Source organism: Clarias gariepinus, chromosome 1, assembly GCF_024256425.1.
Source record: "Clarias gariepinus isolate MV-2021 ecotype Netherlands chromosome 1, CGAR_prim_01v2, whole genome shotgun sequence".
NCBI lineage: Eukaryota > Metazoa > Chordata > Actinopteri > Siluriformes > Clariidae > Clarias > Clarias gariepinus.
The window spans coordinates 3212248-3239761 of record NC_071100.1 but is presented as its reverse complement, the minus strand read 5'-3'; the positions used below and the strand labels follow the sequence as shown (position 1 = coordinate 3239761).

The 27514-nt window shown below is 41.5% G+C and overlaps 1 protein-coding gene across 1 annotated transcript; it reads left to right on the top strand.

Annotated features, from left to right (window-relative positions):
* The first annotated feature begins 1246 nt into the window (after positions 1–1246).
* Positions 1247–26958, top strand: tbc1d14 (TBC1 domain family, member 14). Its single transcript, XM_053491264.1, has 15 exons — positions 1247–2157; positions 4350–4532; positions 5088–5475; positions 5593–5704; positions 13793–13899; positions 15049–15131; positions 15295–15412; positions 15543–15649; positions 16517–16600; positions 17077–17171; positions 18038–18109; positions 18920–19048; positions 19277–19386; positions 25577–25847; positions 25934–26958. The coding sequence occupies exons 1-15, from the start codon at positions 2064–2066 to the stop codon at positions 25988–25990; spliced, it is 2010 nt and encodes a 669-aa protein (XP_053347239.1). The 5' UTR covers positions 1247–2063; the 3' UTR covers positions 25991–26958.
* Positions 26959–27514: the final 556 nt, after the last annotated feature.

Here is a 27514-nt window from a genome sequence, read left to right as displayed (position 1 = left end):
GCCAGGAATCCTACTGCTGAAATTTAAATTTAAATTTATTTGATCGCAACTTTCTCAAAAGCAATCTTCTGAACTCCACAAAACACAAAACAAATTCCTTGACCCTGCTGTCCCTTGTTTAATAAAATATCCCAGTTATCTCAATTCTTTAAATTTTTGAAACTTCCTAAACATATTTGTCTTCAATTCCAGAAAGTGGTTCCCCAAATTCGCAAACACACCCTAAATTCCAAAAACCTCTTCTCCAATTTTCAAACGACATCCCAAACCTGCTAATGTTGATCCTACTCCAAATTTTTAAATTTCATCACAAATTCTTAAACATGATCCAGATTCCCAAAAATGCCATGACAAAAAAAATTCTAGATGTACTCTTAATAATTTCCCAAAACATACTGTAAAGATCACAGAAACACAGTTATGTGTTAGGAAATGGGATGTAGTGTTTGTTTTATTAATGGGAAAAGAAGAAGAATATTTCAGTTGCCCCAAATCCTTTTTATTCCCAATTCCAACAAGTGTTTCTTCAACCTCCCTAACACACTCAACCAAAATATAAACATCTTGTGTGCAGTTTCCAAACTGTCCTGTCCAGTGCTGTCCCAAATCCCAAAAAGCCATCAGAAATTCTTAAACATGTTCCTGATTCCCTGAGATTTAAAGACAGGATCCCAAATTTCCCACACATACTTTAATAATATGATATTCCAGTTGCACCAAATTTTCAAACAACGTTCCAGCTTCCCAATCTTCCTAAACATTTTTGTTCCCAAATTCAGAAAGTAGTTCCCTAAAATCCCTAGAACACAATCAACCTAAATTTATCCAAAAATCTTCGCACTTTCCAACACCCCAAACCTCCTAGTGCCGTCCCAAATTCCAAAAAGTCATCACAAACTATAAAACATGTTCCAGATTCCCAAAGATGCCACCTCAAATTACTTAGACATAATTCCCAGACATGTTTTATTTACTTTCGTACTTTCAAGATCTTAGAAACGCATTCATGTGTAGGAAATGTGAGTAGTGTTTGTTTCATTAATAGCAAAAAAATAAAAAATAAAATAAAATAAAAAATACTATATTTCAGTTATCCTAAAAATTTTCAAACAGTATTCCAGCTTCCCAAACTTCCTGAAGATTTATTTTCCCAGTTCTTATAAGTGGTCCCCCAAATTCCTTAAAAAAAGAAAACACACACACACACCCTAATAAATCTTGTCTGTAATTCCAAGCCACCTCCCAAACCTCCTAGTGCTGATGATGTCTCAAACCCCAAATGTCCTCACAAATTAATCTTAAACATGTCTCCCCAACGGGCCACCACAAATTTCCTAAAACATTCCCCAGACAAAACATTTCTCTCTTCATGCGCATCTCAGATCTCAGACCTCAGTTATGTGAGGTTGATGTGATGCAGTGTTGGAGGTCGGAGTGTTTGATCCGCAGGGGGTCCCGGGTGTGGACCTGACCGACCTGACCGGCCTGACCGTCCTGGATCACTGAAAGCCCCCGGGCTCACCGTGGACAGGTGCGCGGCGTGTCTGCGCATGCGCAGTGCTCCCCGGCTCGACAAGTTAGTGTTAAGATGGCGGCGGCCGCGGCGGAGCAGGTAACACAACCTGTTTGATCTTCCCCTTTGATCTCCAACACCGAGCAGCGTCTCCGCCGGACTGAAAGAGCACGAGCGCGGATTGAACCGGATGTCGGGGGAAAGTCTCTGAACTTTGTGTCTCCGTGTGTGTGTGTGTGTGTGTGTGTGTGTGTGTGTGAGAGAGAGAGACGCAGCGCTGTGATGAAGCAGGAACACAAACACGGAGATGATTGAAGTCGCGGCTGAACGGAAGTGAACTTTAGTTTCTATATCGGAGCGGCCGGTGATTAGCGCGCGCGCTACAGTGTTATTACCGCCACGGCACGCGGAGCAGCGGGCAGAGAGTGTGTGTGTGTGTGTGTGTAAGTGTGTGCTCCTGAACATCTTAACTTCATGCCGGATTTCTGCGCGTCTGAAGACAAGAGGGACAGTGTGAGGAAGTGTGTCCATCATCATCATCATCATCATCATGGACAGACCGGTGCGGAGGACGTGTGGAGGTGTTGTAGAGACACCAGGCACTGAACAAGGCATGGAGAACAGGACCAACCCGGAGGACAAAGGTGTGTGTGTGTGTGTGTGTGTGTGTGTGCGCGCGCATGAATGGACACGGGAGGAGGCTGATGATCATACTGACGTCATCTGTGTGTGTGTGTGTGTGTGGATGTGAGACACATGCGATACTATTGTGCTGGTTGTGTGCAGAGAGACTGTGTCTGCAACAGGTGTGTGTGTGTGTGTGTGTGTGTGTGATTATTACAGGGACATTTGTGTGTGTGTTTTATGATGTTAAACGCAAGGACGTGAGACAGGTGTGCGTGGTTATTATACTGAACACAGGGACGTAAGACAAGTGTGCATAGTTATTATACTGAACGCGGGGACGTAAGACAGGTGTTTGTGGGTATTATACTGAACGCGGGGACGTGAGACAGGTGTGCGTGGTTATTATACTGAATGCGGGGACGTGAGACAGTGTGTGTGTGGTTGTTATACTGAACGCAGGGACGTGAGACAGGTGTGCGTGGTTATTATACTGAACGCAGGGACGTGAGACAGGTGTGCGTGGTTATTATACTGAACGCGGGGACGTGAGACAGGTGTTTGTGGGTATTATACTGAACGCGGGGACGTGAGACAGGTGTGCGTGGTTGTCATACTGAACGCGGGGACGTGAGACAGGTGTGCGTGGTTGTTATACTGAACGCAGGGACGTGAGACAGGTGTGTGTGGTTATTACCCTGAACGCAGGGACATGAGACAGGTGTGTGTGGTTATTACCCTGAACGCAGGGACATGAGACAGGTGTATGTGGTTATTACACTGAACACAGGGACGTGAGACAGGTGTGTTGGCGTGCTTGTGACCTCACAGCACAGGGAGCCTCACTTATATTACACAGTATTGGTAAAATTAGTATTTCAATATTTTACATTCATTAATCATTCACTAAATATTAATTATTAGGGATTGTAATGTTATATATTATTTATATATATGTTATCATCTCACAAAAGCCACGTTAAGGTTTTTTTAAGCATTTTGTTGCATAAATTTTCATGATTATGTCCCACAGCAAAAATTATTGGCCCACGGTGCCAATATTTCTGCTAACTGGGTTGCTGACTATGATATTACTGTGCTTGATTGGCCAGCTATGGGGTGAGGGAGCTGTCAAAAAAGACTCGTACAAACATTCGTACATATTGGCCTAATTGTTAACCGTGACTCTACTGTCAAAAATACGTCACAGGCTCGCAGACATTATTTATCGAGCAGAAGATACATCGATTTTACCAACTGCTCTTACGTTCATAATATAGTAGGGAAATTATATTACAACACAATGTGATATATAAGCAATTTTTCAGATTTCGTCCCGTCTCTGTTGCACTTTCCTCGTCTTGCTGACTCTAAGTTAAACACAGTACAAACACATGAGCAGTTTGTAAAATCGATGTATCTTCTGCTAGAACCGGAGGAGTCACGTTTATTAATTCATATTCATAATGGAGAAACCCCAAGTAAACTCGCATTTTGTATTATTATTATTATTATTATTATTTGTTGTTGTTTTTTGGAATCGTATTCTCACAAAAGAACATATTATATTTTATGTATATGGTTTGGCTTGTACAAGAGTTTTCAAAACCAAATTTTTGCACAACCTTAGGCCAATATGTACAAATGTTTATTAGTTCACGCACGCCTGTTTCGACAGCTACCCCCACCCCCCCCCTCCCCGATTAGCCAACTCACCTGCCCTGAACCCCATAGCGAATCTATGAGCTACTGTATTGTCAAGAGGAAGGCTGATATCAAAGCGACCTGGTCTTCAGTAACGCCTCTGATGCACTAATTCATGTTAAAAGAACTCCGATGACATATCCAGTGTGTAAATGTTTTAGCTTTTGATTAATATTAAGGAAGCGTTTAAATATTTTTAGATACAGGATTTTTGATTTTCTCTAAGCTATGATCATTAGAGAAAGTTACTTTATTTGTAATGAATTTATGAAGGTTTTACTTTCAAAATTAACTTCCACTATCTTATTATATGTCTGAGTTTTGTAGCTTTGATAAACCCTTCCTGATGTGTGTGTGTGTGTGTGTAAAAGCATTACGCCCTGATGAAGAGGATTATATCAGGAGGCTTTAATGGTCTGCTGGTCTCACAGACAGTCTGCCTGTTCCTGATAAGCTTTATTTATTGTTCCACAGCCATACGTCTGAACACTAGCTCTTTCCTCTCTAGGTGTTCACGCCTCTGAAAACGGCTCCGTCTTCGGACCGGAAGCTCCCGATCTCCTCCGCGGCGTGTGTGTGGGCTCCACGCCGCCGGACCGCTGCTCCTCTTCCGGCTGTGGTGAGGAGGAGCGGGACAGCGTGGCGTCGCAGGACTCGGGCATCCCGACGCTGGAGCTCAGCTCACCTGAGGGTAACCAGCCTTAAACACTTCCGTGTGTTTGTGTGAGAGTTTATGAGTCATGGGAAGAGCGAAAGGGCGGCCTGAATCCAGCAGCTGAGGCTCTCGGAGGGGAACGTGAGGCCGGATATGGATCTGAGAAGGCTTTTAGACCCGCAGTGTTACGGGTGATGCTGCTATAGTTTGTCTGGTGTTTAAATGATTGTGATGGGTAAAAAATGAAATATTTATATCGGTAACTAGAGCTTCATGACGTGCCCCCGTGTGCTACCTTATACATGAGCAGATATTAATAATTCATATTAACTTGTTCCGTGGATAAACCATAACTCCACCGTGACCTGATGATCAGGTGCAAGGCCTGGCCTGGGCATGACGGAGGTCCGGGTATGTGATGCGTCGTTATGCTGATTGGCTCATTAGTCTTGCATATCATTAACCTAGTTAAGAACTTGATTGCCACACCCCCCCTTATTTCTTTTTTTAACCTGTAGGTATTTCCACCAATTAAAAAGATCGTTCTCTAGATTCTTATCGTCTCTCATAACGTCTCGTTTACGTTCACAGCGTCAGACGAGTCGCACAGCGCCGAGCCCGTAAACACGAGACACCGAGACGCCCCGGCCACACTGAAGCTCGAGACCGTGGGCCAGGGCGGAGCTTCGAGTCAGGTCAAGGGTGGGGTTTTAAGCTACAGGGACTCCGCCTCCGTGTGCAGCACCTCCAGCCTGAGCACGGACTTCTCGGCCACACTGTCGCTCGGCAACGACGACGCCGCGGGTGACTTCGTGGTGACGTCAGACTCGAGCGCGGTGGTCGATTTTCAAGATTTCGCCGACTTCTCTCAGTTCCCTCAAGCCTCGCCTGCAAGTAGCTCACAGACAGACGATCAGCCGCAGCGTCGTGACGAGTCAGCGGTGAGGAAGGAGAGTCCGATCGCGAACTTCTTCAACAGGTAAGGGTTTGTCCCTGAGTTATAAATCTTACATTGAGTAATAAATGGTATAATGATGATGATTGTTCAGGATGTAGGCCACACCCACACATTCGAGTCTGTCCTTTTGCTCACCAGGAGTCTGTTCTCTAAGAAGGCGAGGGACGCCGCGGGTCCAAGCTCGCCCTCTGAGCCGGGCTGGAGGCTGTTCGGCAGAGACTCACCCAAGCAGATCAAGAGAGTTCTGAAGGTAGGACTCGGTAACGATGTGGGCGTGGCTTCAGTGTGCCATTCCAGATATACAGAAGCCACGCCTCTGCTAGTTATTAATAAAAATAAACAAGACAGATGAGTTGGTAAATTCTGGGTAAAATATGAGGCGTGACTTCAGATAACGTAAGCTGCTAATCAACACCTTCTGACCAATCAGAGAGCAGGATTCACAAATAGATCTGAAAGAGCTCTGGGGAATGCAACGGGGCGAGTGCTGATTTGGGCGTCGTGTTTGACTTCTTAACGGAGTAGTCACGCACTTGACGCCCACACACACACACACACAAACACACACACACACACACACACACACACACACACACACACACACACACACACACACACACACACACACACACACACAACAATAGGCTGGTGTTATACAATCAGGGGTGTAACTGTAGTTTGAAAAGCCATGGTTTAAGTTTGTCTCTTGTACATAAGTAGGAGAAGTGTGTGTGTGTGTGTGTGTGTCCAGGATGAGGACACTTGGTCCATCTCCTCCTGATTTACTATGACTGACTGGAGGAGTGAGTCACAGAACTGCAATACTGATTAATCACACCGTCTCTCTCTCTCTCACTTACAAAGCATGAGTCAGCCATGAGGCGCCAGTGCAAGTGTGTGTGTGTGTGTGTGTGTGTGTGTGTGTGTGAGGGAAGAGAAAAAGCATATGAGATAAAGCAGTGAAATAGGAGAGTGAGTGGGGAACGAGCGATAGAAGATGAGCGAGAGAGACGATAAGACACACAGACACAGAGAGATGGAGGGAGAGAGAGAGAAACAGAGAGAGGAAACAAGGTTAGAGAGACCAGGAGAGAAAGAGAAATGGATTAAAAGAACGTTGGAGACAGTAACAGAAAAGTGAGAGAGAGATAGAGAGAGAGAGAAAAGTGAGGTGGAAGAGAGTGATAGAAGATGAGCAAAGGATTGAGAGAGAGAGAGAGAGAGAGAGAGAGCAGGTGAGAAAGAGCGCGGGGAGGGCAGTGATACAGAATGATAGAGAGAGAGAGATGCAGTGTGATGTCAGCGTGGGCGTGTCCTGTCCTCTCCTCACGTCATCGTCCTCCACTTCGTCCTGACTGTGTGAGTGTTGGAGAAACCAGGACGTGTGTTTTGTTTTTATAGGTGTGTGTGTGTGTGTGTTGCGATCATGATGGATTATGGGTTATGAAACACTTAATTCTAAATGCCTTATCAGCAACGTCGCGTTCATGGTAAGTGTGTCTGTGTGTGTGTGTGTGTGTGTGTGTGTGTGTGCGTGCGCGCAAGTGCATGTTATTACTTCCAGCGGGGGTCCCGTCACTGCTTTACCCATAATGCACCGCAGTGGAGAATTGGTAGGCAGACGTGTAAGCGGTGTGTGACATCAGATCATGTTCACGGATGTCAGCCAATAGCTTCTAATGGTGTGTGTGTGTGTGTGTGTGTGTGTGTGTGTGTGTGTGTGTGTGTGTGTGTTATCATGCTGTAATATAACGGCAGGACGTGATGCACCCCGCAGCGTCTCATGCCGTCTCGTCCCCCGGCTCTCTGTCTGTCAGAGCTTATACACACCGTGTCTCTCGTCTCGCACCTCATTGTTCCTCTGAAACACAAAGCAGCACGAGTCCAGTTTCCGTCCTGAATAGAGCTGCTTAACTGTCTGCCACACCGGACCTCCTGGATCTTCGTCTCTGTTTGACTTCATCCATGCTGAGGTCCATGGGTAATTCCTGTGAAGGGTCTATCACAGAAAGGTTTATTTCCGATGATGCACATTGAGGGCAGGACGTTTCTGTGTAACTGATTGGACCGAGTTCCGACAGGACGGGCCCCTGAAAATTAAAGGACAAGTACAACACTGACCAACTGGACATGACAAGAAAAGAGTGAACACCTAATCACAGACTGGACACACAGTGACCAGCTGGACACGACAATAACATGCTGGATATGGCAGTTAAAGGGTGGACACACAATGACAGGGTGGACATGACTGTGTGGACACAATAACAGGGTGGACACAGCATTAGCAGGTTGGACATGACAATTAAAGGGTGGACAAACAATGGCTGGCTGGACACAGCAATAACATGGTGGACACAATAGCGGGTTGGACACAGCGTTAGCAGGCTGGACACCACAATTAAAGGATGGACACAGCAATAATAGACTGGACAAAATAAGAGGGTGGACACACATTGAGGGTGGAAATAGTATCCCAGTTACAGGGTGGACATGACAATAATCGCATGGTCACATAATAAGATTGGAGATTACGGAAAGCAGTCCCCCTGGAGGAACAGAAAATAATGTCACGCACAAAATAACCGGGTGGACACACAATAACAGATTGGACAGCAAGAACAGGATGGACATGACCATTACAGAGTGGACTGAAATTAAATTAACAGGAATTAATTCAATTCAATTCAATTCAATTCAATTTTATTTGTATAGCGCTTTTAGCAATTTTCATTGCCGCAAAGCAGCTTTACATAGTCAAGAGAATTATTTAAGTTTGTATGAAATGTGAATTTGTATGAATCAAAAATGGTCAGTTTGTCCCTGGTGAGCAAGCCGAGGGCGACAGTGGCAAGGAAAAACTCCCTGAGATGGTAATAGGAAGAAACCTTGAGAGGAACCAGACTCAACAGGGAACCCATCCTCATTTGGGTGCAACAGAAAGCAGTAAATGATCTGCATTTATACAGTGTGTAGGGTGGGAGGCAGTTCAGCTATAATAACTAATGTTAATTGATGTTAATATGGAGTTCAGGTAGTTATTGAAGACCCAGGTAGACTTGTAAGAAGTTCCAGTCCTGAACTATCGAACTGTCAAGTCCACAGAGAAACAGTTGCCAACACCAGTCATGGCCAGAACCATTTTCTAGGTAGAGAGAATCATTCCCAGACACCAGACGCATCCCAGAGAGACACACGGGGCATCCATGTGACGAGATCTTCAGCCAGAAGCGGGGCACCAGGATGGGTCAGACAGGTCCGGAGGGCAGAGGGAGTCTGGATCACTGGCAGCTCAGGAACGACATGTGTAGCTCGACAGAGAGAGAGAGAAAGAGTGAAAGGGGGAGACAGGAGGAGAGAGGAAAGAGAAAGAGGGGGGGAAAGAGAAGAAGAAGAGAGATGGCAGTTAGGTATGGTCACAGTCACACAATGTATAATGTGAATGTATATTAACTGTAGAGTGCAAGCAGAGACCCCGGCAGGACTAACTATGACAGCATAACTAAAAGGGGGAGAGCCAGAAGGAAACACAAACATGAGGGCTTCCTGACATGTAAAGCAAACAATCACCTCACCGTCAGCAAACCTGAGTGATCAATGAGAGTGAGGAAGACAGCATCCAAACATACCAGTTCACCATAATACTCTACGTCCATGAGTCCCCCAGATCTGCTCCTTTACCTATGGCAAATCTATTTATAAAAATGCTTGGCTAAATAAATAGGTTTTTAGCCTGGACTTAAACACTGAGACTGTGTCTGAGTCCCGAACACTATTTGGAAGACTATTCCATAACTTTGGGGCTTTATAAGAAAAAGCTCTGCCCCCAGCTGTATTTTTCATAATACGCGGTACTGACAAGCAGCCTGCATCCTTTGATCGAAGTAGGCGTGGCGGATCGTAAGACACTAGCATTTCGCTCAGGTACTGCGGCGCGAGACCATTTAATGCTTTATATGTCAAGAGTAGTATTTTAAAATCAATGCGAAATTTCACAGGGAGCCAATGGAGTGAAGATAAGATAGGGGTGATGTGCTCATATCTTCTGGTTCTGGTGAGGACTCTCGCTGCTGCATTCTGGACTAGCTGAAGCTTATTTATGCATCTAGCTGAACAACCAGACAGTAAGGCATTACAATAGTCCAACCTAGAGGTGATAAAAGCATGAACTAGTTTTTCTGCGTCGTTTAGCGACAATAAATTTCTTATTCTGGCAATATTTCTGAGGTGAAAGAATGCTATCCTGGTAATATTATCTACATGTGCTTCAAATGAAAGGCTGGAATCTATAATCACACCAAGGTCTTTCACTGTTGCATTTGATGGAACAGAAAGGCCATCTAAAGTTACGGTGTGATCTAAAATTTTACTCCTAGCTGTATGCGGTCCTATGACTAGAACTTCTGTCTTATCCGGATTTAGCAGAAGGAAGTTAATTAGCATCCACTTTCTTATGTCCTGCACACATTGCTCAATTTTAGTAAGCTGTTTTTTCTCATCAGGTTTTGCTGAGACATATAACTGTGTATCGTCAGCATAACAATGAAAACTAATACCATGCTTACGGATTATGTTGCCCAGAGGAAGCATGTAAAGGGAAAAAAGCAGTGGACCTAAAACTGAACCCTGCGGAACGCCAAACTCCACTAGAGAACATGCAGAATAATCACCATTTAAGTCTACATACTGATAACGATGGGTCAGATAGGATCTGAGCCAGGAGAGGGCTGTACCCTTAATTCCCACTACATTTTCTAATCTGTGAAGAAGAATAGCGTGATTAACAGTGTCAAAAGCTGCACTGAGGTCAAGTAATACAAGCATAGTTACACAACCCTGATCAGAGGCCAATAGAATGTCATTTACTACTTTAACGAGCGCTGTCTCTGTACTGTGATGAGGCCTAAATCCTGACTGATACAGTTCATGTATGCCATTTCTATGTAGATATGAGCATAGCTGCTCCGCTACTATCTTTTCCAGGATCTTAGAGATAAAGGGGAGGTTTGATATTGGTCTGTAACTGGACAGCTGACAGGGGTCGAGGTCAGGTTTCTTAATTATTGGTTTGATAACTGCTAATTTAAAAGATTTTGGAACATATCCAATGCTGAGTGAAGAATTAATTATTCTCAACAGGGGTTCTATTATTGCTGGTACTATCTGTTTAAGAAAATGTGTCGGTACAGGATCTAATATACAGGTTGATGAATTTGAAGAAGAGATGAGTGAAATTAGTTCATTCTCTTCAAGGGGAGTAAAGTATTCTAGGTTCTGGTCTGACATGGCTAGATTAACATCTGCATCAATTACATTGTTCGGTTTCAAAACCTCAATTTTATGCCTAATATTTACAATTTTATTATTAAAAAAGTTCATGAAGTCCTCACTATTGCATCATGATGTTGTGGAGATTTCTGCAGTGGTCTTATTTCTGGTTAATTTGGCTACAGCATTAAATAAGAATCTAGGATTATTTTTGTTATTTTCTATAAGAGTGGAGAGATATGTTGATCTAGCTACACTAAGAGCTTTTCTATAGTTCAGGATGCTCTCCTTCCATGCTATTTGAAATACTAGTAATTTAGTTTGACGCCATTTACGTTCTAATTTCCGAGCGGTCTGTTTTAGAGTGCGCGTGTGATCGTTATACCAGGGAGCAAGTTTTTTATCTCTAATAATTTTTCTCTTGACTGGAGCTACATTATCTAGGGTATAGCGAAATGTCGACTCTAAATATTCTGTCGCCTGATCGAGTTCTGTGGGGTCAGACGGTGATCTAATCGAAGTTGGGAACTCTGGGAGATTACTGATAAAACTCTGTTTGGTAGTTGATGTGAATGTACGTTTTATACGGTAGCGCGGCGCTGTGTGTACATTATTATTGTGACACACTTGAATTGAGACAAGATAGTGATCTGAGATAACTTCAGATAGTGGTATTGTGAATAAATTTTTTATACTTAATCCAAATAATATTATTAAATCTAAAGTGTGACCTGCTTTATGAGTGGGTCCTACTACACACTGATTTACTCCTACCGAGTCCAGTATAGACATAAATGCAGTTCTCAGAGGGTCTTCTGGGTTTTCAAAATGAATATTAAAATCTCCAGCAATTAACACTTTGTCTACAGAAACGACTAGGTTTGAGAGGAAATCTGCAAATTCACTAAGAAATTCCGAGTACGGCCCTGGAGGTCTGTAAATGACAATTAGCGGGATCGACTGAGCTGACTTAATATAGTTAAATACACTTATGTTACTATAAAGAATTTCAAATGAATTAAATTTGTGTCTGTGTTTTTGTACAATAGTCAAATTATCATTGTGAATAACTGTGACGCCTCCTCCTCTACCAGTTAACCGAGGCTGGTGTATGTAGCTGTATCCAGGAGGACTAGCTTCATTTAGAGCTACATACTCGTCCTGTTTAATCCAGGTTTCTGTTAAACAGAGTATATCAAACTCCTGATCTGTGATAATTTCATTAACTATAACTGCTTTAGATGCGAGAGATCTAATATTTAACAGTCCTAGCTTCAGATCAGAATTAAAGGGTTGGACACGGTTATAACCGAGTGGACAGGAATAATAGAAGGGACGTCACACAACCCTAACAGGGTGGACATGGCGATAACGCAAGAGACATTTGAGAGTGCGCTGAGAGTTACACACAGGTGGACGGAGCTTCAGCAAACGAGAAGAACAAACATTTCAGGAACTGGATACATGATCACACACACACACACACACACACACACACACACACACACACACACACACACACACACACACACACACACACACACACTTGTTCCCAGCACTAGAACCTGCCCCAAATCTTGGCTTTGCATGGTCACACACTTTCTGAGGGCCTGAATACAGACGTAGACTTTATGACACATCAGGGTCACTGCACTGTAGATTAGCGTTTACTGCTAGCATTAGCATTGTGTATCAACATCAGATGAAGACTTCCTGAGGACATGTCCTACAGTTAGACTAAAGAAGAAGCTATGTGTGAAAAAGAGTGTGAATGCGTATGCATATGTGCTCGTGTGTGTGTGTGTGTGTGTTTGCTTGCTAAATTTCCGCTGCTGATAAGCGTCTGAAACTTCAGCCTGCCTCTAAATTATTTACAGTGCAGAGAAACACAATATGTCAGAGCTCAAACACACACAGTGTCCTTACATACACTGGGAACTGGGGCAGGCGTGCGTGTGTGTGTGTGTCTGTGTGTGTGTGTGTGTGTGTGTTGGGGGCAGCTCTTATCAGTCAACTTGTCAAGGTAATGTCAAACTCTTGGTTTGTATTAATGCAGCACACACCCATATGCGGCCTTCTATTTCTGTAAGTAGGAACTGAGCATAAACATCATTCCACTATGTCACACACACACACACACACACACACACACACACACACACACACACACACACACGCACAGATTTACTGTACCTCAAATGCAAATGTAACAAAATTCATAGTCATCACCATAGTATTGATGATCAGCAGGACCTAGGCACAACTTACCCCTGTTAAGTCCTGTGAAAGCAGTAAGGGGGTACTTAGCATTGCCTCCATGTTCTTTTTTTTTTTTTCTTCTTTTTGGTTTTATTTTTTAGGTTTATTTTGAGTTTGTATTTGCCTAATATTGAGACACACTGCGGTCAGATGAAGAGGGGGCACTTACTTTCACACATCACTGTATATATACATGGATTATATTTCAGGCTGTATCAATTATTATACATTTTACAATCGTTCCAAGCCTTTGTAGAAGTTAGACGTGTTGATTCTGGATGCAGGTTATCCTCTACTTGCGAACGAGTTCCGTTCCGGGAGCACATTCGTAAGTCCGATTTGTTCTTAAGTCTGACAACATGTTATAAGTCTTATAATCGTTTGAAATGAACATACAATGTAAAGCATACCAATCCACTTAAGTAAATCTCTGTCCCCTTTCCCCATACTGCCATCATGTGGCCAACAACTGTAACCGCGTCTAGGGAAATTATCTCTCACACACTGAGAAATGACAGTCTTGTCTTTGCGCCTTTAAATCGCAAGGGGAATCCCGGACGCATTTTTGTCTTAGAGGGGAATTTCCATTTAAAATAATAATGGCAACTCCAATGATTCATTTCACAACCCAAAAATATCCGTATAAAAATTATTCATTAAAAATTATTTATATAAGGTGCTATATTAATCAGGTCACCATCCATCTGTATGAACACTAGGCAGGGGTGTGTCTGCAGATTTAAAGCAACAGGACAGGGGAATCTAAAGAACGGCCTGTTAACAAGTGTGTGTATATATGTGGCGTTTTCAGGAAAATGAAAAGGCCAGTGGTTCTGCATCTCCCAGACAGAGCGTGAGGAAACACCTGGAGTTTGAGCCTCTCTCCACCACTGCTCTCATACTGGAGCACCGACCAGCGTGAGTTCTGCACCTTCCGAGTGCTTTATAGCTTCTGATCATCACATCCATTAACCAATTACAATCCACCATGTTATAACCATCTCTATTTATCAATCACAGCAGGGCTCATTGTCGCAAAGCAGCTTTACAGAATCAAAAGAATTGTTTAAGTTTGTTTGAGATGTGAATGTGTATAAATCACAATGATAAGACTGTCCCTGATGAGCAAGCCAAGGACAACGGCGACAGTGAGATGGTAATAGGAAGAAACCTTGAGAGGAACCAGACTCAACAGGGGACCCATCCTTATCTGGGTGGAACGGATAGCAGGGATTGATCTGCACTCATACACACTGCACTCATAGTGTGTGAGACTGTTCAGTATAACAGGAGATGTGTTTAAGTTAAAATGGAGTCCAGTTCGTTACTGGAGGCTCAGGTAGACTGTAGGAAACTTCAGTCCTCAACTATCGAGCGACTAAAGTCACGAGTCCTCAGAGAACAGCTGTCTGCATCAGTCGAGGACAGGACCGTCCTCATGGTAAAGTGGAATCGTCCCCAGTCACCACACGCATCCCAGACAGACCACACGGGGCATCCATGTGATGAGATCTCCAACCAGAAGCTAACTATAACAGCATAACTAAAAGGGAGAGCCAGAAGGAAACACAGACATGAGGGGGAACAGGGATGTAAAGCAACCAATCACCTCACCGTCAGCAAACCTGAGTGATCAATGAGAGTGAGGAAGACAGCATCCAAACATACCAGTTCACCATAATACTCTACGTCCATGAGTCCCCCAGATCTGCTCCTTTACCTAAGGCTAATCTATTTATAAAAATGCTTGGCTAAATAAATAGGTTTTTAGCCTGGACTTAAACACTGAGACTGTGTCTGAGTCCCGAACACTATTTCTAAGACTATTCCATAATTTTGTAAGAGAAAGCTCCGCCCCCTGCTGTAGTTATAATAATACATGGTACTAACAAGCAGCCTGCACCCCATGTAAGACACTAACAGTTCAGTCCACCATGATCTCACCATCTCCCTCAACCAGTCACTGTCCTCCATGTTATCACCATTGTATCTCTTCTGTTGAATCATATTGTTTCAAAAATATTGGCACCTATGAAAACCTACCCCGTGTGTGTGTGTGTGAGGCAGGAATCTCCCAGCGAAGCCGGCTGAAGAGGCTGAGAAACACAAACAGCAGTATGAAGAGATGGTGGCTCAAGCCAAAAAGCGAGGTGTGTGTGTGTGTGTGTGTGTGTGTGTGTGTGTGTGTGAGAATGTTTATATGCTGAACAAGCTTATTTCTCTTTTATTGTGTCTGTGTATATGCTGAATGTGTTGCTCTTCTCATTGTGTGTGTGTGTGTGTGTGTGTGTGTGTGTGTGTGTGTGTGTGTAGAACTGAAGGAAGCACAGAAAAGAAGGAGGCAGCTGGAGGAGAGGGTGCGATTAGAGGATAGCATCGGTAACGCAGCGCTGACCTGGAGTCAGGAGATCCTTCCGAACTGGATCAGCGTGTATATACACACACACACACACACACACACACACACACACACACACACATACACACACACAATACAACTTTGTACAAGCCATATCAGTACATAATCTCTCTCTCTCTCTCTCTCTCTCTCTCTCTCTCAGGCGCAGCTCTAAACGAGTGAGGGATTTGTGGTGGCAGGGAATTCCCCCGAGTGTGAGAGGACGAGTGTGGAGCCTCGCCATAGGCAATGAGCTCAACATCACACCTGGTGGGTTCCGTGAGAGACTGAGTGTGTGTGTGGTTGTGGGTGCATGTGTGTGTGAGAGAGTGAGTGTGTGTGAGAGAGTGTGTATAAGCAGCTGCTGTGATTTGAGTCACATTATTGTCCCTCCTGCTAGTTTAGTCTAAAATTATATGTCAGTAGCACCATGTCGTTATGATTATTATTATTATTATTATTATTATTATTATTATTATTATTATTTATATATCGCATTGTATTTGTCCGCTTGCTCTCAGCAGCACAGTAACAGTCCCAGTGTTAAATAGACTCTGAAACATAACAATAAACATATCAATCCACCAAAAAACTAACATCATATATACCAACCTCAATTGTTTTAAAATAATAAAAACCAGCTGTATAAAGTAATAATAATAATAATAATAATAATACTTTTTAGGACTTGATTGATCCTGAAACTGGTAAAATGAATGAAATTAATGAATGTATAACTAACTAGCTAACTAATTAAAGAAATTAATAAGGATACCACTAATAATAATTTAAATAATTATAATAAATGTTCTACTGCAGTGATTTTAAAGTGTGTGTACTGCAGATGGACTACAATTTATTTTTTGGTAATTGGGTTTAGAACATTTCTGATTAAGTATTTATATTTAATAAGTAACTGGAGCTGATTAAAACCAAGCCATGCTATTAATCCCAGTCCCGTCTCCTGATCAGAGGTTGTTTTTGCCCATTTAATTGTGTGCTACTTTAATTCACCACCAGAGGGCCTCAGTTCCTTATTTATCACTACTAGCTTCTGCCTGCTCCTTCTTTCCAGAATGAAGTCTAAGTGAGATATTATTGACTTTAATTTGTGTGTGTGTGTGTGTGTGTGTGTAGAGCTGTACGATATCTGTTTGGCGAGAGCGAAGGAGAAATGGAGCGCTTCACCATCAGTCAGTGCAACAGAAAGCGACACAGGAGGTGTGTATGATCACCGTGAGCCGCTTCACACCAGGGCGAGGCCGAACTCTCCACTCTGATTGGTCAGAGGCTGTTGATTAATTCTCTAGAACAGCCATAACCTGGTGTATAAGATTATAGTTTCCATGGTAACCACCCATGCACAGGGTTGTGTAAGACAAGAATAAACAGATGACCAACGTGTGTGTGTGTGTGTGTGTGTGTGTGTGTGTGTGTGTGTGTGTGTCGATGTGGTGGAGTGATCTGATGGAACAAAGTAACAAACTTTTTTTTTTATAATAAAATGGTATATTTAATGTTATGTTTCTTCTACTATTACTTCTGAACGATGCATAATTTTTATTTTTTATATCTCATGTTGTTGCACTGGGTAAAACCAGTGATCTATTTTTGTATAATCTCTTACTATATATGAATAACTGTTTATTCTGTATCTGTATAATTCTGTTTTTTGGTGTCTCTCTCGTTGTGTGCAGACGCGGGTTCGTCTCACGCGGATCGCGAGGCGAGTTTGGAGCTGATAAAGCTGGACATCTCCAGGACGTTCCCCAGCCTCTGCATATTCCAGCAGGTCAGACCTGTCTTTGGTTTACGGTTGAATTGGACACATCAAAGTTAGCAGTATACTTTATTATATAAAGTCTAAATAAAATTCATATTGCAGATTTAATATGACTTTCATTTTCCTCATTTTATAACCGATTTTGACTTAATTCACATTAAAAAAAAAAGTATCCTCAGAGCTACAGAGTCAGAATTAAACTAAAACATGGGTTATTGAGTGTAGATCTAAATAAGTGTGAGTAGTTCCACATGGTGGAATCTTATTGTGTGGCTTTAAAATAGGGCTGGACAGTACGTCATGCGCTCAGTAACATGATGCATGACCTCATTAACCTCAGACCCTCTGAATCACTCTGTCCATACACCTCTCTCTCCGAGCGACTCTCTCTAACGCACTCTCTCCTATCATCTCCCTGATTGTTGTCGTTATTGAAGTGAACTCATGCCATAAGTCTAGACGTGCCCCTTACTTTGACCTCTGGCAGAGTGGTGAACGTGTCTAAAGGTTGAGTCGAGCAGGTCTTCATGGAGATCAAAGCCGTACACACAGTGTATATGTATATGTGCGGTGAACAGTCAGATGAAATAACCCCCCGTCCTGAATATAAGGCACACGATACCCGCCTGACACATACAGTGGTGTGAGGACAGAAATAACGTGCAACAGGAAGTGTAGCGGCCCAAAGGCGTGAGCGGTCCGTCTCCATACACAGTTGAGCAGCAAAGCATAAAGACTTCTAGTGCATTTAAATACGCAAACGCCGAGTCTAAAAAGTATGTGACGAGGACAATTTTAGCGCAGAGCGGCGGTGCAGTAAAGCGCTGCGCGAGTCCTGAGGGTGTCTGCGGTTATATCTTCTCTTGTCTCAACAGGGAGGCCCTTATCACGATGTGCTGCACAGCATTCTGGGAGCTTACACCTGTTACCGGCCTGACGTCGGATATGTACGTTGGTGAAACACGCACACACACGCACACACACACATCAAAAAGAAATCACTTCGACCCTCGGTCATAACCTGTGTGAGAGACTCGTTACAGGGAGGATTTGTGGATAAGCATCTACTTCCTGTTTACAAACGCTTCATACCATGTGACCTCTGTGTATCCCGCTTTTGACCTGTATACTGTAAACCAGATTTTTGAGCGTCTCACTGTAACGAGCACTGTTGATTTACTGAACCCTTTTTCCTGGGGGTGTTCCAATACTTCTGGCCCACGAGATTTCCTAACCTCCAGATTTGCACTCCTCACACAAAACATGAAGACCTGACCCAGTGACAAACAGGTGCAGATGATGACAGATGATCAAGTGTGTGATTAGTAACTGCTGATGCTGAGTGGTTGGGACGGACGAGAGGGGAAATGAGGTCGCTGCTGCTGCTGAGGTTTAACTTGTATCTTTAGGCACTTTGCAGCCTGTTTCCGCATCACTTAAGTAAGAAAATTATGTTTTAATCATTTCCTTATTCATTTTTGATTTTGATGAAATGATTGTTTCACAACCACTGACACTGAGTTTGTCACTTGAAGATTGTGAGGAAGAGGCAGTTTTTGGATTTCATTCAATTTTTATTGTAAACCGGCGCCCTCTGTTGGACTCAATTAATACCAGTACAGACTCACCGTCTGCTTCGAGAGGATTTTTTAGATCTAAATCGCATCCTGGCCGGAATACAGTCTGTACTGTAAACTATATTTAAACAAAAATGACTGTGTGTGTGTGTGTGTGTGTGTGTGTGTGTGTGTGTGTAGGTACAGGGGATGTCGTTCATTGCTGCAGTGTTGATCTTGAACATGGCCACCGCCGATGCCTTCATTGCTTTTGCCAACCTGCTGAACAAACCATGTCAGATGGCCTTCTACAGAGTGGACCACAGCCTTGTGAGTCTCTCGCTCTGTGTCTCACATTCATTCATATATATATATATATATATATATATATATATATATATATATATATATATATATATATACACACAGCATATACTTAAAGATAACCTATAGAGATAAAGGTACCTAATTTAGTCTTTAATAGCTAGTGGAATAAAATGATAAATAAATAAATAATAATAATAATAATACGGACCTTTCTGTCTGCCTTTCTGACAGATGCTGACATACTTCGCTGCATTCGAAGTGTTTTTCGAAGAAAACCTACCTAAGCTATTTGCACATTTCAAGAATAACAACTTGACGCCTGATATTTATCTCATTGACTGGTATGTATCTTATCTACATTTTCCAACCTCACATGATGACGCAGATAATGTACATAATTTGGTGGTTTTAGCTCAGTTTAGCATAAGCAGTCTGACAAAATGTATCATTTCCAGGGTTTTATGATTGTCCTACCAAGGCGTCCCTCAGGGGCCCTTATTAGGGCCCAATAACTATGACGTCTGAAAATGCTGATGTCACAGTCTGTGAATGTGCCCTCTTGTTCTTCTAAGGATTATTAGGGTCCAGCATACATGTTGGAATCCACAGACATAATCAGGGCTCGAATTGAGGGTAAAACCAGTATCCCCTCACCATCCCCTTTAGATTAATAACGCTGTGTATTATGTAAAAGTTGTCATGAAATGAAAATATTAAAACTCTATTTATGATCATCTACAAACTATAAATAACAGTGATTAGCCAATCCGAATTCAATATTGTAACACGCTGCTCACAAGCTCACGCAGGTTTGTGCCATTTGTTTGTGCCCAATGATTATAAAATCGACGAATTCTTTACATAAGTATTGTAAATTTATTCTTAATTTAAAGAAGAGGTTTTGATTTTTCATTAGACTTTGGGGCTTCACCTACATGCTTGGGGACAAAAGGGTCAAAAATAGATTTTTAAATGCCATAATAGTAATTTGATGGTGTGTGTGTGTGTGTGAGAGAGAGAGAGAGTGGTGTGTAGTCATATTAAACTACACTACTATTAAATTATATAATTTGATTACTAATAATACTAATAAGGTTTCTGTAGATTTTTATTCTACTCTTATAATCCTCACCAGCTGAAATCCATGGAAAGGATCACATGATAGTTTTGACAATTGCATGTTTAAATGCACATGTTTTGTTTTAATTTCTCCAAGTTGATTTAATTAAGCTTATATTTTGTTAAGAAAACTTGGACATATTACACAGTCATTTTGTATGTTTTTATCCCTCTTGAAATTCTTTAAAAATTCGACCACTTCATAATGGTAACCTTGGTAAAAGAGCTCAATATGAGTGACATCACATTTAGTGACATCATATGCTTTTTTTTCAGCGCTTTTATGCCTAAAGTTGGCTAATAACTTTTATCATATCAAGTGAGATCATAATATGACTTTTTTTTCCAGCATTCAGGGCTTTTGCGGTCTTAACATAAAATTCCGCCTACTCTAAAATTGTCATAATGGTATTAGTATATTCCCTTTATTTGCATGTGCCCCCTGTGCCCACTGTCTTTCTGGTGCCCACTGTCTTTTCGGGTGGCGATGACACAAGCGCTTGGCACTATAGTTTTATATAGTACTTTTTTCTTCTTCTTCTTTTTTTTTTTTTTTACATTGATTTCACAATAGTTTTAAAGTGAATCACAGATCATCAATATCTGTTTCAGATTGCAAATTCCCCCCTGGATGTTTTTATTATTTTAAATGTAAGTGCTTTAGAGATCTCTTCAAGAACAACACAGAATATCTGTCTGAAATTGATAACGAATCACGCTCTATCTCTTTTAAAAATCAAAGATAAATGGAGTTTCTGTATGATGTAGTGTTTCATCTGCAGGTGAAACCGGGTTATCATTTACCAATCACACATGCCACTACTGAACAGGAAAGCATGGTTTAAAACAGGAACGTTAATCAGAAATAGTAAACTGGAAGTGTTAAGAATGAAGACACACTCGCAACAAAACAAAAAGATTTGTTGCTGATGTTAATCCTTCAAACAAGTGCAATTATTCTACCTTCACGTTTGGCGTGGTTCTCACCGTGAAGCACCGTGGCGGTAAAGTACTGGAGATCTGGGCTTCACTCGTAGCTCAGTGTGTGTAGGTTTGTCTTTTTCTGGTATAATTTTTCCAGAGTGCACTACTGCATTTCCATAGAAGAAATATGTCACCTGTCTTCAGCCCTAAAGTTTTTTTTTTTTTAAAACTTAAAACTAATGATGATCTTTCATCCATAAGTTTCAGTATTTTTCAATAAATTATAGTGGTTATAATTTAGGAGTAGATATACACAGATCAGCCACAAAATTAAAACCTCTGACTGATGACGTAAAAAGAACGTCAGTTATCTTATTGTTGTTATTATTAGAGCGTGAACAGTCAGTTCTTGAAGTTGACGTGTTGGAAGCAGGAAGAATGGGTGAAAGTAATGATCTCAGCGATTTCCCAGCAAGGAGGTCAATTCAATTTTTTTTTTCACACACACAAAAGGATGTGCAGCGAAACGCTTTTTTTAAAAACTTATTTACTTGTTATTGTAAAATTAACACTAGAATTGCGCGTAATGATTTGCAGAAACAAAAAACAAAAGTCGCGTCAGGTCAAATTAATTTTTTAGAGCACATTGAACACAATAAAAAATTTTGCACAATTCTAAAATAGTTGCAGGCAAAGAAATGGTCTATAAAAAGGAAATAAAATGAAATAAAATCCAAATTAAACAAACAACAATAAAATGTCCACCCTCATTGCATAAATTAAAACGATGGCAACAGCAATATGATGATTAAAAAAAAATTACCACTAAAGAGCAGTTACAGCATGGTTAAATATCATAAAGTGCATGATAGTTTGTATAGATGTAAGTACTGTATAACAAGTCAAATGTGCAAACATGCAATATCATACAGTACAACAGTTCTGGGAAGAACAGGATTGTCAAGAGCATTCGCAAAACCCACCAAGCACCAGGATGAAACTGTCTCTTATGAAGACCATCCGTGGAAACATGTCCTGGTGGTGTTGGGCAGCAAGTAAACAATCAGTCCTCAAAGTTGACATCTTGAAAGCGGGAAATTTGGGTCTAAGCAACTTTGATGAGGCCCAAATTATGACGTCTAGACGACTTTGTTCAGAGCAAGTCCTAAACAGCAGGTCTTGTGTTCCAAAGTGTTTTAAAGAAAGTCAGCAACAGGGTCATGATGTCTTAAGGCATGGGGAGGGAAGGCTAGCTTGTCTGGTCCGCTCCCACAGACGAGTTACTGTAGCACAAATCGATACAATAAAAACGGTGGCCTGGCCTGATGAGTCTACAGCCAGGTGTGTGAGTTTCCCAGCTAGGATTATTAACCTGCACAACGTCCAGCAGATTAGAGTCCAGCACAGCTCCATACTTAATTTGAAATTGAATTATATAATTACATCATTCTTTTTCTTCGCTTGAATCATGTATCAGCTCACAGATTCACACCCTCGTGTCACTTTCGGGCCAGTATCTTTTGTGTTTGGAAAATCTGCATTTGGAAATCTACCCTAAATTATAAAATGAATCAAATGACTGTTCAGTCCATTTACTGGAATCATTCTTAGAGTGCAGGAAATACTTATGAGTATGCATGACTAAAAAACAACAATAAATCGTGGAAGGCCTTACTTTCAGTGCTAGCATGGGTGCTATCCGTTTGTGAATCCGTTTTTATATCATTTTTCATTTTGCAATGTGCAGAACTACTAGGGTAACATTTTTGTTTGTTTGTTTGTTTGATATTTTTTAATTGGGTCTGTTTAACCTGAGGCAGTCGAGTTTATTGCTGACTGTGCTGATTTTATTTAGTGATAATTAGAAAGAAAATCTAAAACCTGTTCATTTTCTGGAAGATCCCCCCTCCCCCATTTACCCAAGTCCTGGTTAACACATTTGGTTCTGAAACTGCCTATGCATCGCTCTTGTCTCACTAGAAGCTTCACACCTTTTATTTTTATAATAACAGGGGATGGTTTGACAGTGTCTGTACGTGTGAGTGTGAGATCGTGTGTGAGATTGTGAGTTTCAGCGAGTCTGTGAAAAGCAGAACTCCTGTAAACTCTCACTGAGCGTATACCAAAGCGAATACATGAACAAGGTCAATAAAGTCTTGTACAGGAATAATCATCACTCCTTTATAGTCTTTTGGCTTAGTAGAAAAACGTATACTTATTATGTGTGTGTGTGCGCGCGCACATGTATTTATGTGTTTTGTGTGTGTGTATGTGTGTGCGCATGCGCACGATAACCGGTCAAGTGCTGGTGTTCATACCATTTTTGGACATAACTGTTATATTTCTGTCATGCCGAGAGCGGAAACGTTCATCTGTGTCAGCTAGAGAGCAGATTTTTCAGATTGCTGCTTTAAGAATATCATCGCGGGAGAATTTCACTTCCCTTTACTCAGATACGTTTTAAAGATCTGCACATGATTATATGATATTTTATACATTTTCTCTGTGCTGTGGACCTTAGGTCTCATCACTGGCGTTAGAACTAAAACAGTAACTAAAATGAACCTTATCTCCTACCTGCTGCTGCGAGCTCCCATTTACTGTTTGACTCAAAAAGAAAAACCCTAAAGGCAAGCTTATAACCATGCTTTTGCAGTACGATTTTATAATCTTATTAAATGAAGAAAAAATTAATATTCTTATTATTTCAGCTTAACAGTTCTAAAGCTCAAAACCAATCAACACATGATATGATCTCTCACCTCCTGCACACATCGCTCTCTCACCTGTGAGTTAGAAGGGGGAATTATGGTAATAAGCTGTTTGTTGCCATCTGTCCATCCTTCTTTAACGCTTGTCCGAAATCAGGTTGTGGCGGAAGCAGATCCAGCAGGAAACCGCAAACTTTCATTTCCCCGGCCAGCGTGGTCCTCAGTCTTCCCCGTGGCCTTCTCCCAGATGGGTGTGCCAAGAACACCTCCCTGGGGAGGCATCCTGGTGACATCCCCCTAGATACCTGAACCACTGCTCAAAGGAGCTGCTAATACTCTCCAGTTCAGCATTTAATATGCTATAATGCCCTCCACACTCACCACCAAGCTGGAGCACCTGGGACTGACATAGCCCATCTCTATGTAAGTGAATCAGCCAACTCAACAATGGACTGTTCTCTCTGTTATTGTCGGGAAAGCACATCTGCTCCCTTAAGCCCAATAGAGAAAGACAGAGGAGAAGCTTCTTCCTATAGGCTATATGGGCCCTCAACCAGAACACCACATAGGACTAAACAATCTGATCTGTTTTCTTCTGTTTTCTTACAAAGTGAACACTCTCCCTACACACCTGCCAACACACTCAGTCAGCACATCACTCATCACGTTGCCATTTTGAACATTGCTTACATGTTGCACACCTCTGGGACTTTTTTCCGCTTACTTATTTTTCAAACTAATTAGGACTAACTGCATTCAGCTGTAATTTATGCTGTATAACTTACAACATATAACTTAACATCTTACACACTTCTGTTTTGATTCTATTTTATTAGAAACCTTGGAAATGTTCAGCTAAAAGTTCTCTATATTTGTATTATTTTCTTATTTCATACTTTATTTCTCTATTTGAATACTCTATTTTTTTATTTATTGTACTCGCTTGTGCAGTTCATTCTCGCAGACAAACCTTTCTTTTAGGTCACAGGCGTTCGTACAAGCATTTTCTTGTATATCATACTGTGTATGGCTGTGTATGTGGGCACATGCAAAGATGGTAACAGTACTGGGACATTTTACAGACATTTACCTATCAATCCACTGCATGAAAATGTATTTGTACCTTCCTGATTGTTTTTTTTTTGCATATTTGTCGCACCAAATTTTAATATTGCACTAAGATAACCAGAGTAAATACAAATGCGTTTTTTCCCCCAGTAAATGAAATAATAATTTTTAAACTGCATGTTGTATTTACTTGAGTTATCTTCATAAGTTCAGCTATTGTTCATCACATATATATTACTGTACAGTGAAATTCAGATTCTTGTTAGCAGGCTGGGGTCAGAGCGCAGATCCAGCCATTACACGGTGCCCCTTGAGCAGATAGGGATAAGGGCCTTGCTCAAGCTAGTAGAGCTGGGACTTGAACTGCCAACCTTCTGATGAGTAACCTTGACATACTGAGCCACCCTAACTCTTAATCATCAAGCAACAATAATGTTAAGCAAGACCTCTGCTGCTTGCATTACCTCATTTACAGCGTTTGGTAGATGGCGTTATCTAGAGTCAATTACAATTTGATCTCATTGTACAGCTGAGCAGTTGGTGGGGTTTGAACCTGAAATCTTCTGGACCGTAATCCAATGCATTAACCATTGAGCCACTACTCCTCACTCCTCTCATCATGTGATGAGAACAGTGTGATGAGATTGCATGTACAACAGAAGTCTGTCTGACAGCAGAGTCATGGTCTTTTACTGGTTTGTGTGTGTAGGATCTTCACTCTGTACAGTAAGTCCCTGCCACTGGACGTTGCATGTCGCGTGTGGGACGTGTTTTGCCGGGACGGTGAGGAGTTTCTCTTTCGCACCGCCCTCGGGATCCTGCGTTTCTATGGTGACGTCCTCACGCACATGGACTTCATCCACATTGCGCAGTTCCTGACGCGGCTTCCGGAGCAGATCTCCACACACGCGCAGTCGCATACACTTTTCTCCTGCATCGGCAGCGTCAACATGAGCTGCAGGAATAGGACGTGGACACAGGTGGCTTCATCTTTACCAATCTCTAGTGAGGTCTTTATATTTCTTTCTATCTATAGATGTTTTACATCTTGCTGGTTCTCTTACAGGTGCTGCAGGCTCTGCAGAAAGGGTCGGAGCATTCCAGTCCAGTGCTGAAACATTGACGTATCAGGCACTTGCACGGAGGCTAGGACAATGTGTGTGTTAAAGATTAAACCTAAGACTCAGGACCTCTTCTCCAGCTACTGGAATTCAACAATTTTATGACTAGTGGAAGACAAAGGCATCAGACTTTTTGCAGCACTCACAATCACATTTCCCAAATCTTTAAATCAGACACTGGCGGCGAGAGAGAGAGGTCAAAAATTGGTTAAGAAAAACAACCTAGTGAACAATCAGATTGTTGGTCATGATAACCCCATACTACTGCACTAAATCATAGGTTACTTTAATAATAGGCACTATAGGTACATTTTTATTCAAAAGTCAGCGTGACTTCCTTATGCACAGAGCACACCTGGCAGGTTGGAACTAGTTCTTCAGCATCATGTTGGTGTGTGATGATGGCCAGTGGATAAGCAAATAACACACACTGTATTTATAATTTATCCAGACTGCTGTTATGGACGCTGATCAGTACGTCCATCTCTTGTTATACTGCGTTGTGTATACACTGTAGGGTCAAAAATATGCAGACACCTGACCATTAGATCTATAGGTGTTTTTTTTTTTCCCCAAGAATTGACAGAATGTCTGTAGCATTACAATTTCCCTAAGAACTGATCCAGCATGAAGGCTTAAATTCAGCTCCATGAAGATCTCGAGCATTCTGCACTGAGCCTTGAGTGAGAACATCAGCTTTGGGATAAAATGGAACTGGAGCCTCTTCAATTGATCCCAACACTGACTCACTAATAAACACAAATTTACTAGAAAGCATTCTCATTATTATATACAGAACAGGATGTTCAACAAGCACTTATAGGTGTGACGGTCAGGGGTGTGCATACTTTTGGCTGCATAAGGTATATCTTAATTTATGTTTCTGCATTTTGTCTGAATCCCATCTTTTTGTGATTTGTGTTTGTACACTGTATACTGTTTAAAAAAAAAGTGTTTGGTTTGAGGTTGAGTTTCTGTTGAGTTTCCTTTGTTGCACGTTGTGTTTAGTTTAGTTTATTTTATTTGTCTCGTTAAGATAATGTCCTGTCTTAATTTATAGCTAAAGCTGTCTGAAGAAATATTTCCTTCCACAGAACACCAAAGTGTCCTCGGAAGCTCTGGGACAAAAAAAAAAATATGCCTTGTGCACTCTAAACAGCTGCAAAAAAAACCCCAACAAAAACAACCATCTTGTGTATGATGAGCGATCAGGTGATGAAGAGTAATGAGTTATTCTAAACGTTGGTAAATTGCTCCGCTCTCACTGATTCTCTGAACTCTGTTTCTACAGAACTTGCAAGTCAAAGCTTGCGGTCAAGTGTTTAAACACCATACGTTTTGTTTTCTTCCTCTTCTCACTTTTTATCTTTTTATTTATAAGGTTCAGTTGTGGTTTTTTAATTTCTTTTAAACAAGACTGTAATTCTCATAAACTCTAAGCTTAGAAAAAAATTAATGTGTTCTTGTAAAGGAATTAAAGACTTGAACTAAAATCAAACGAAGAAGAAAAAACGCCGTCTGTATAA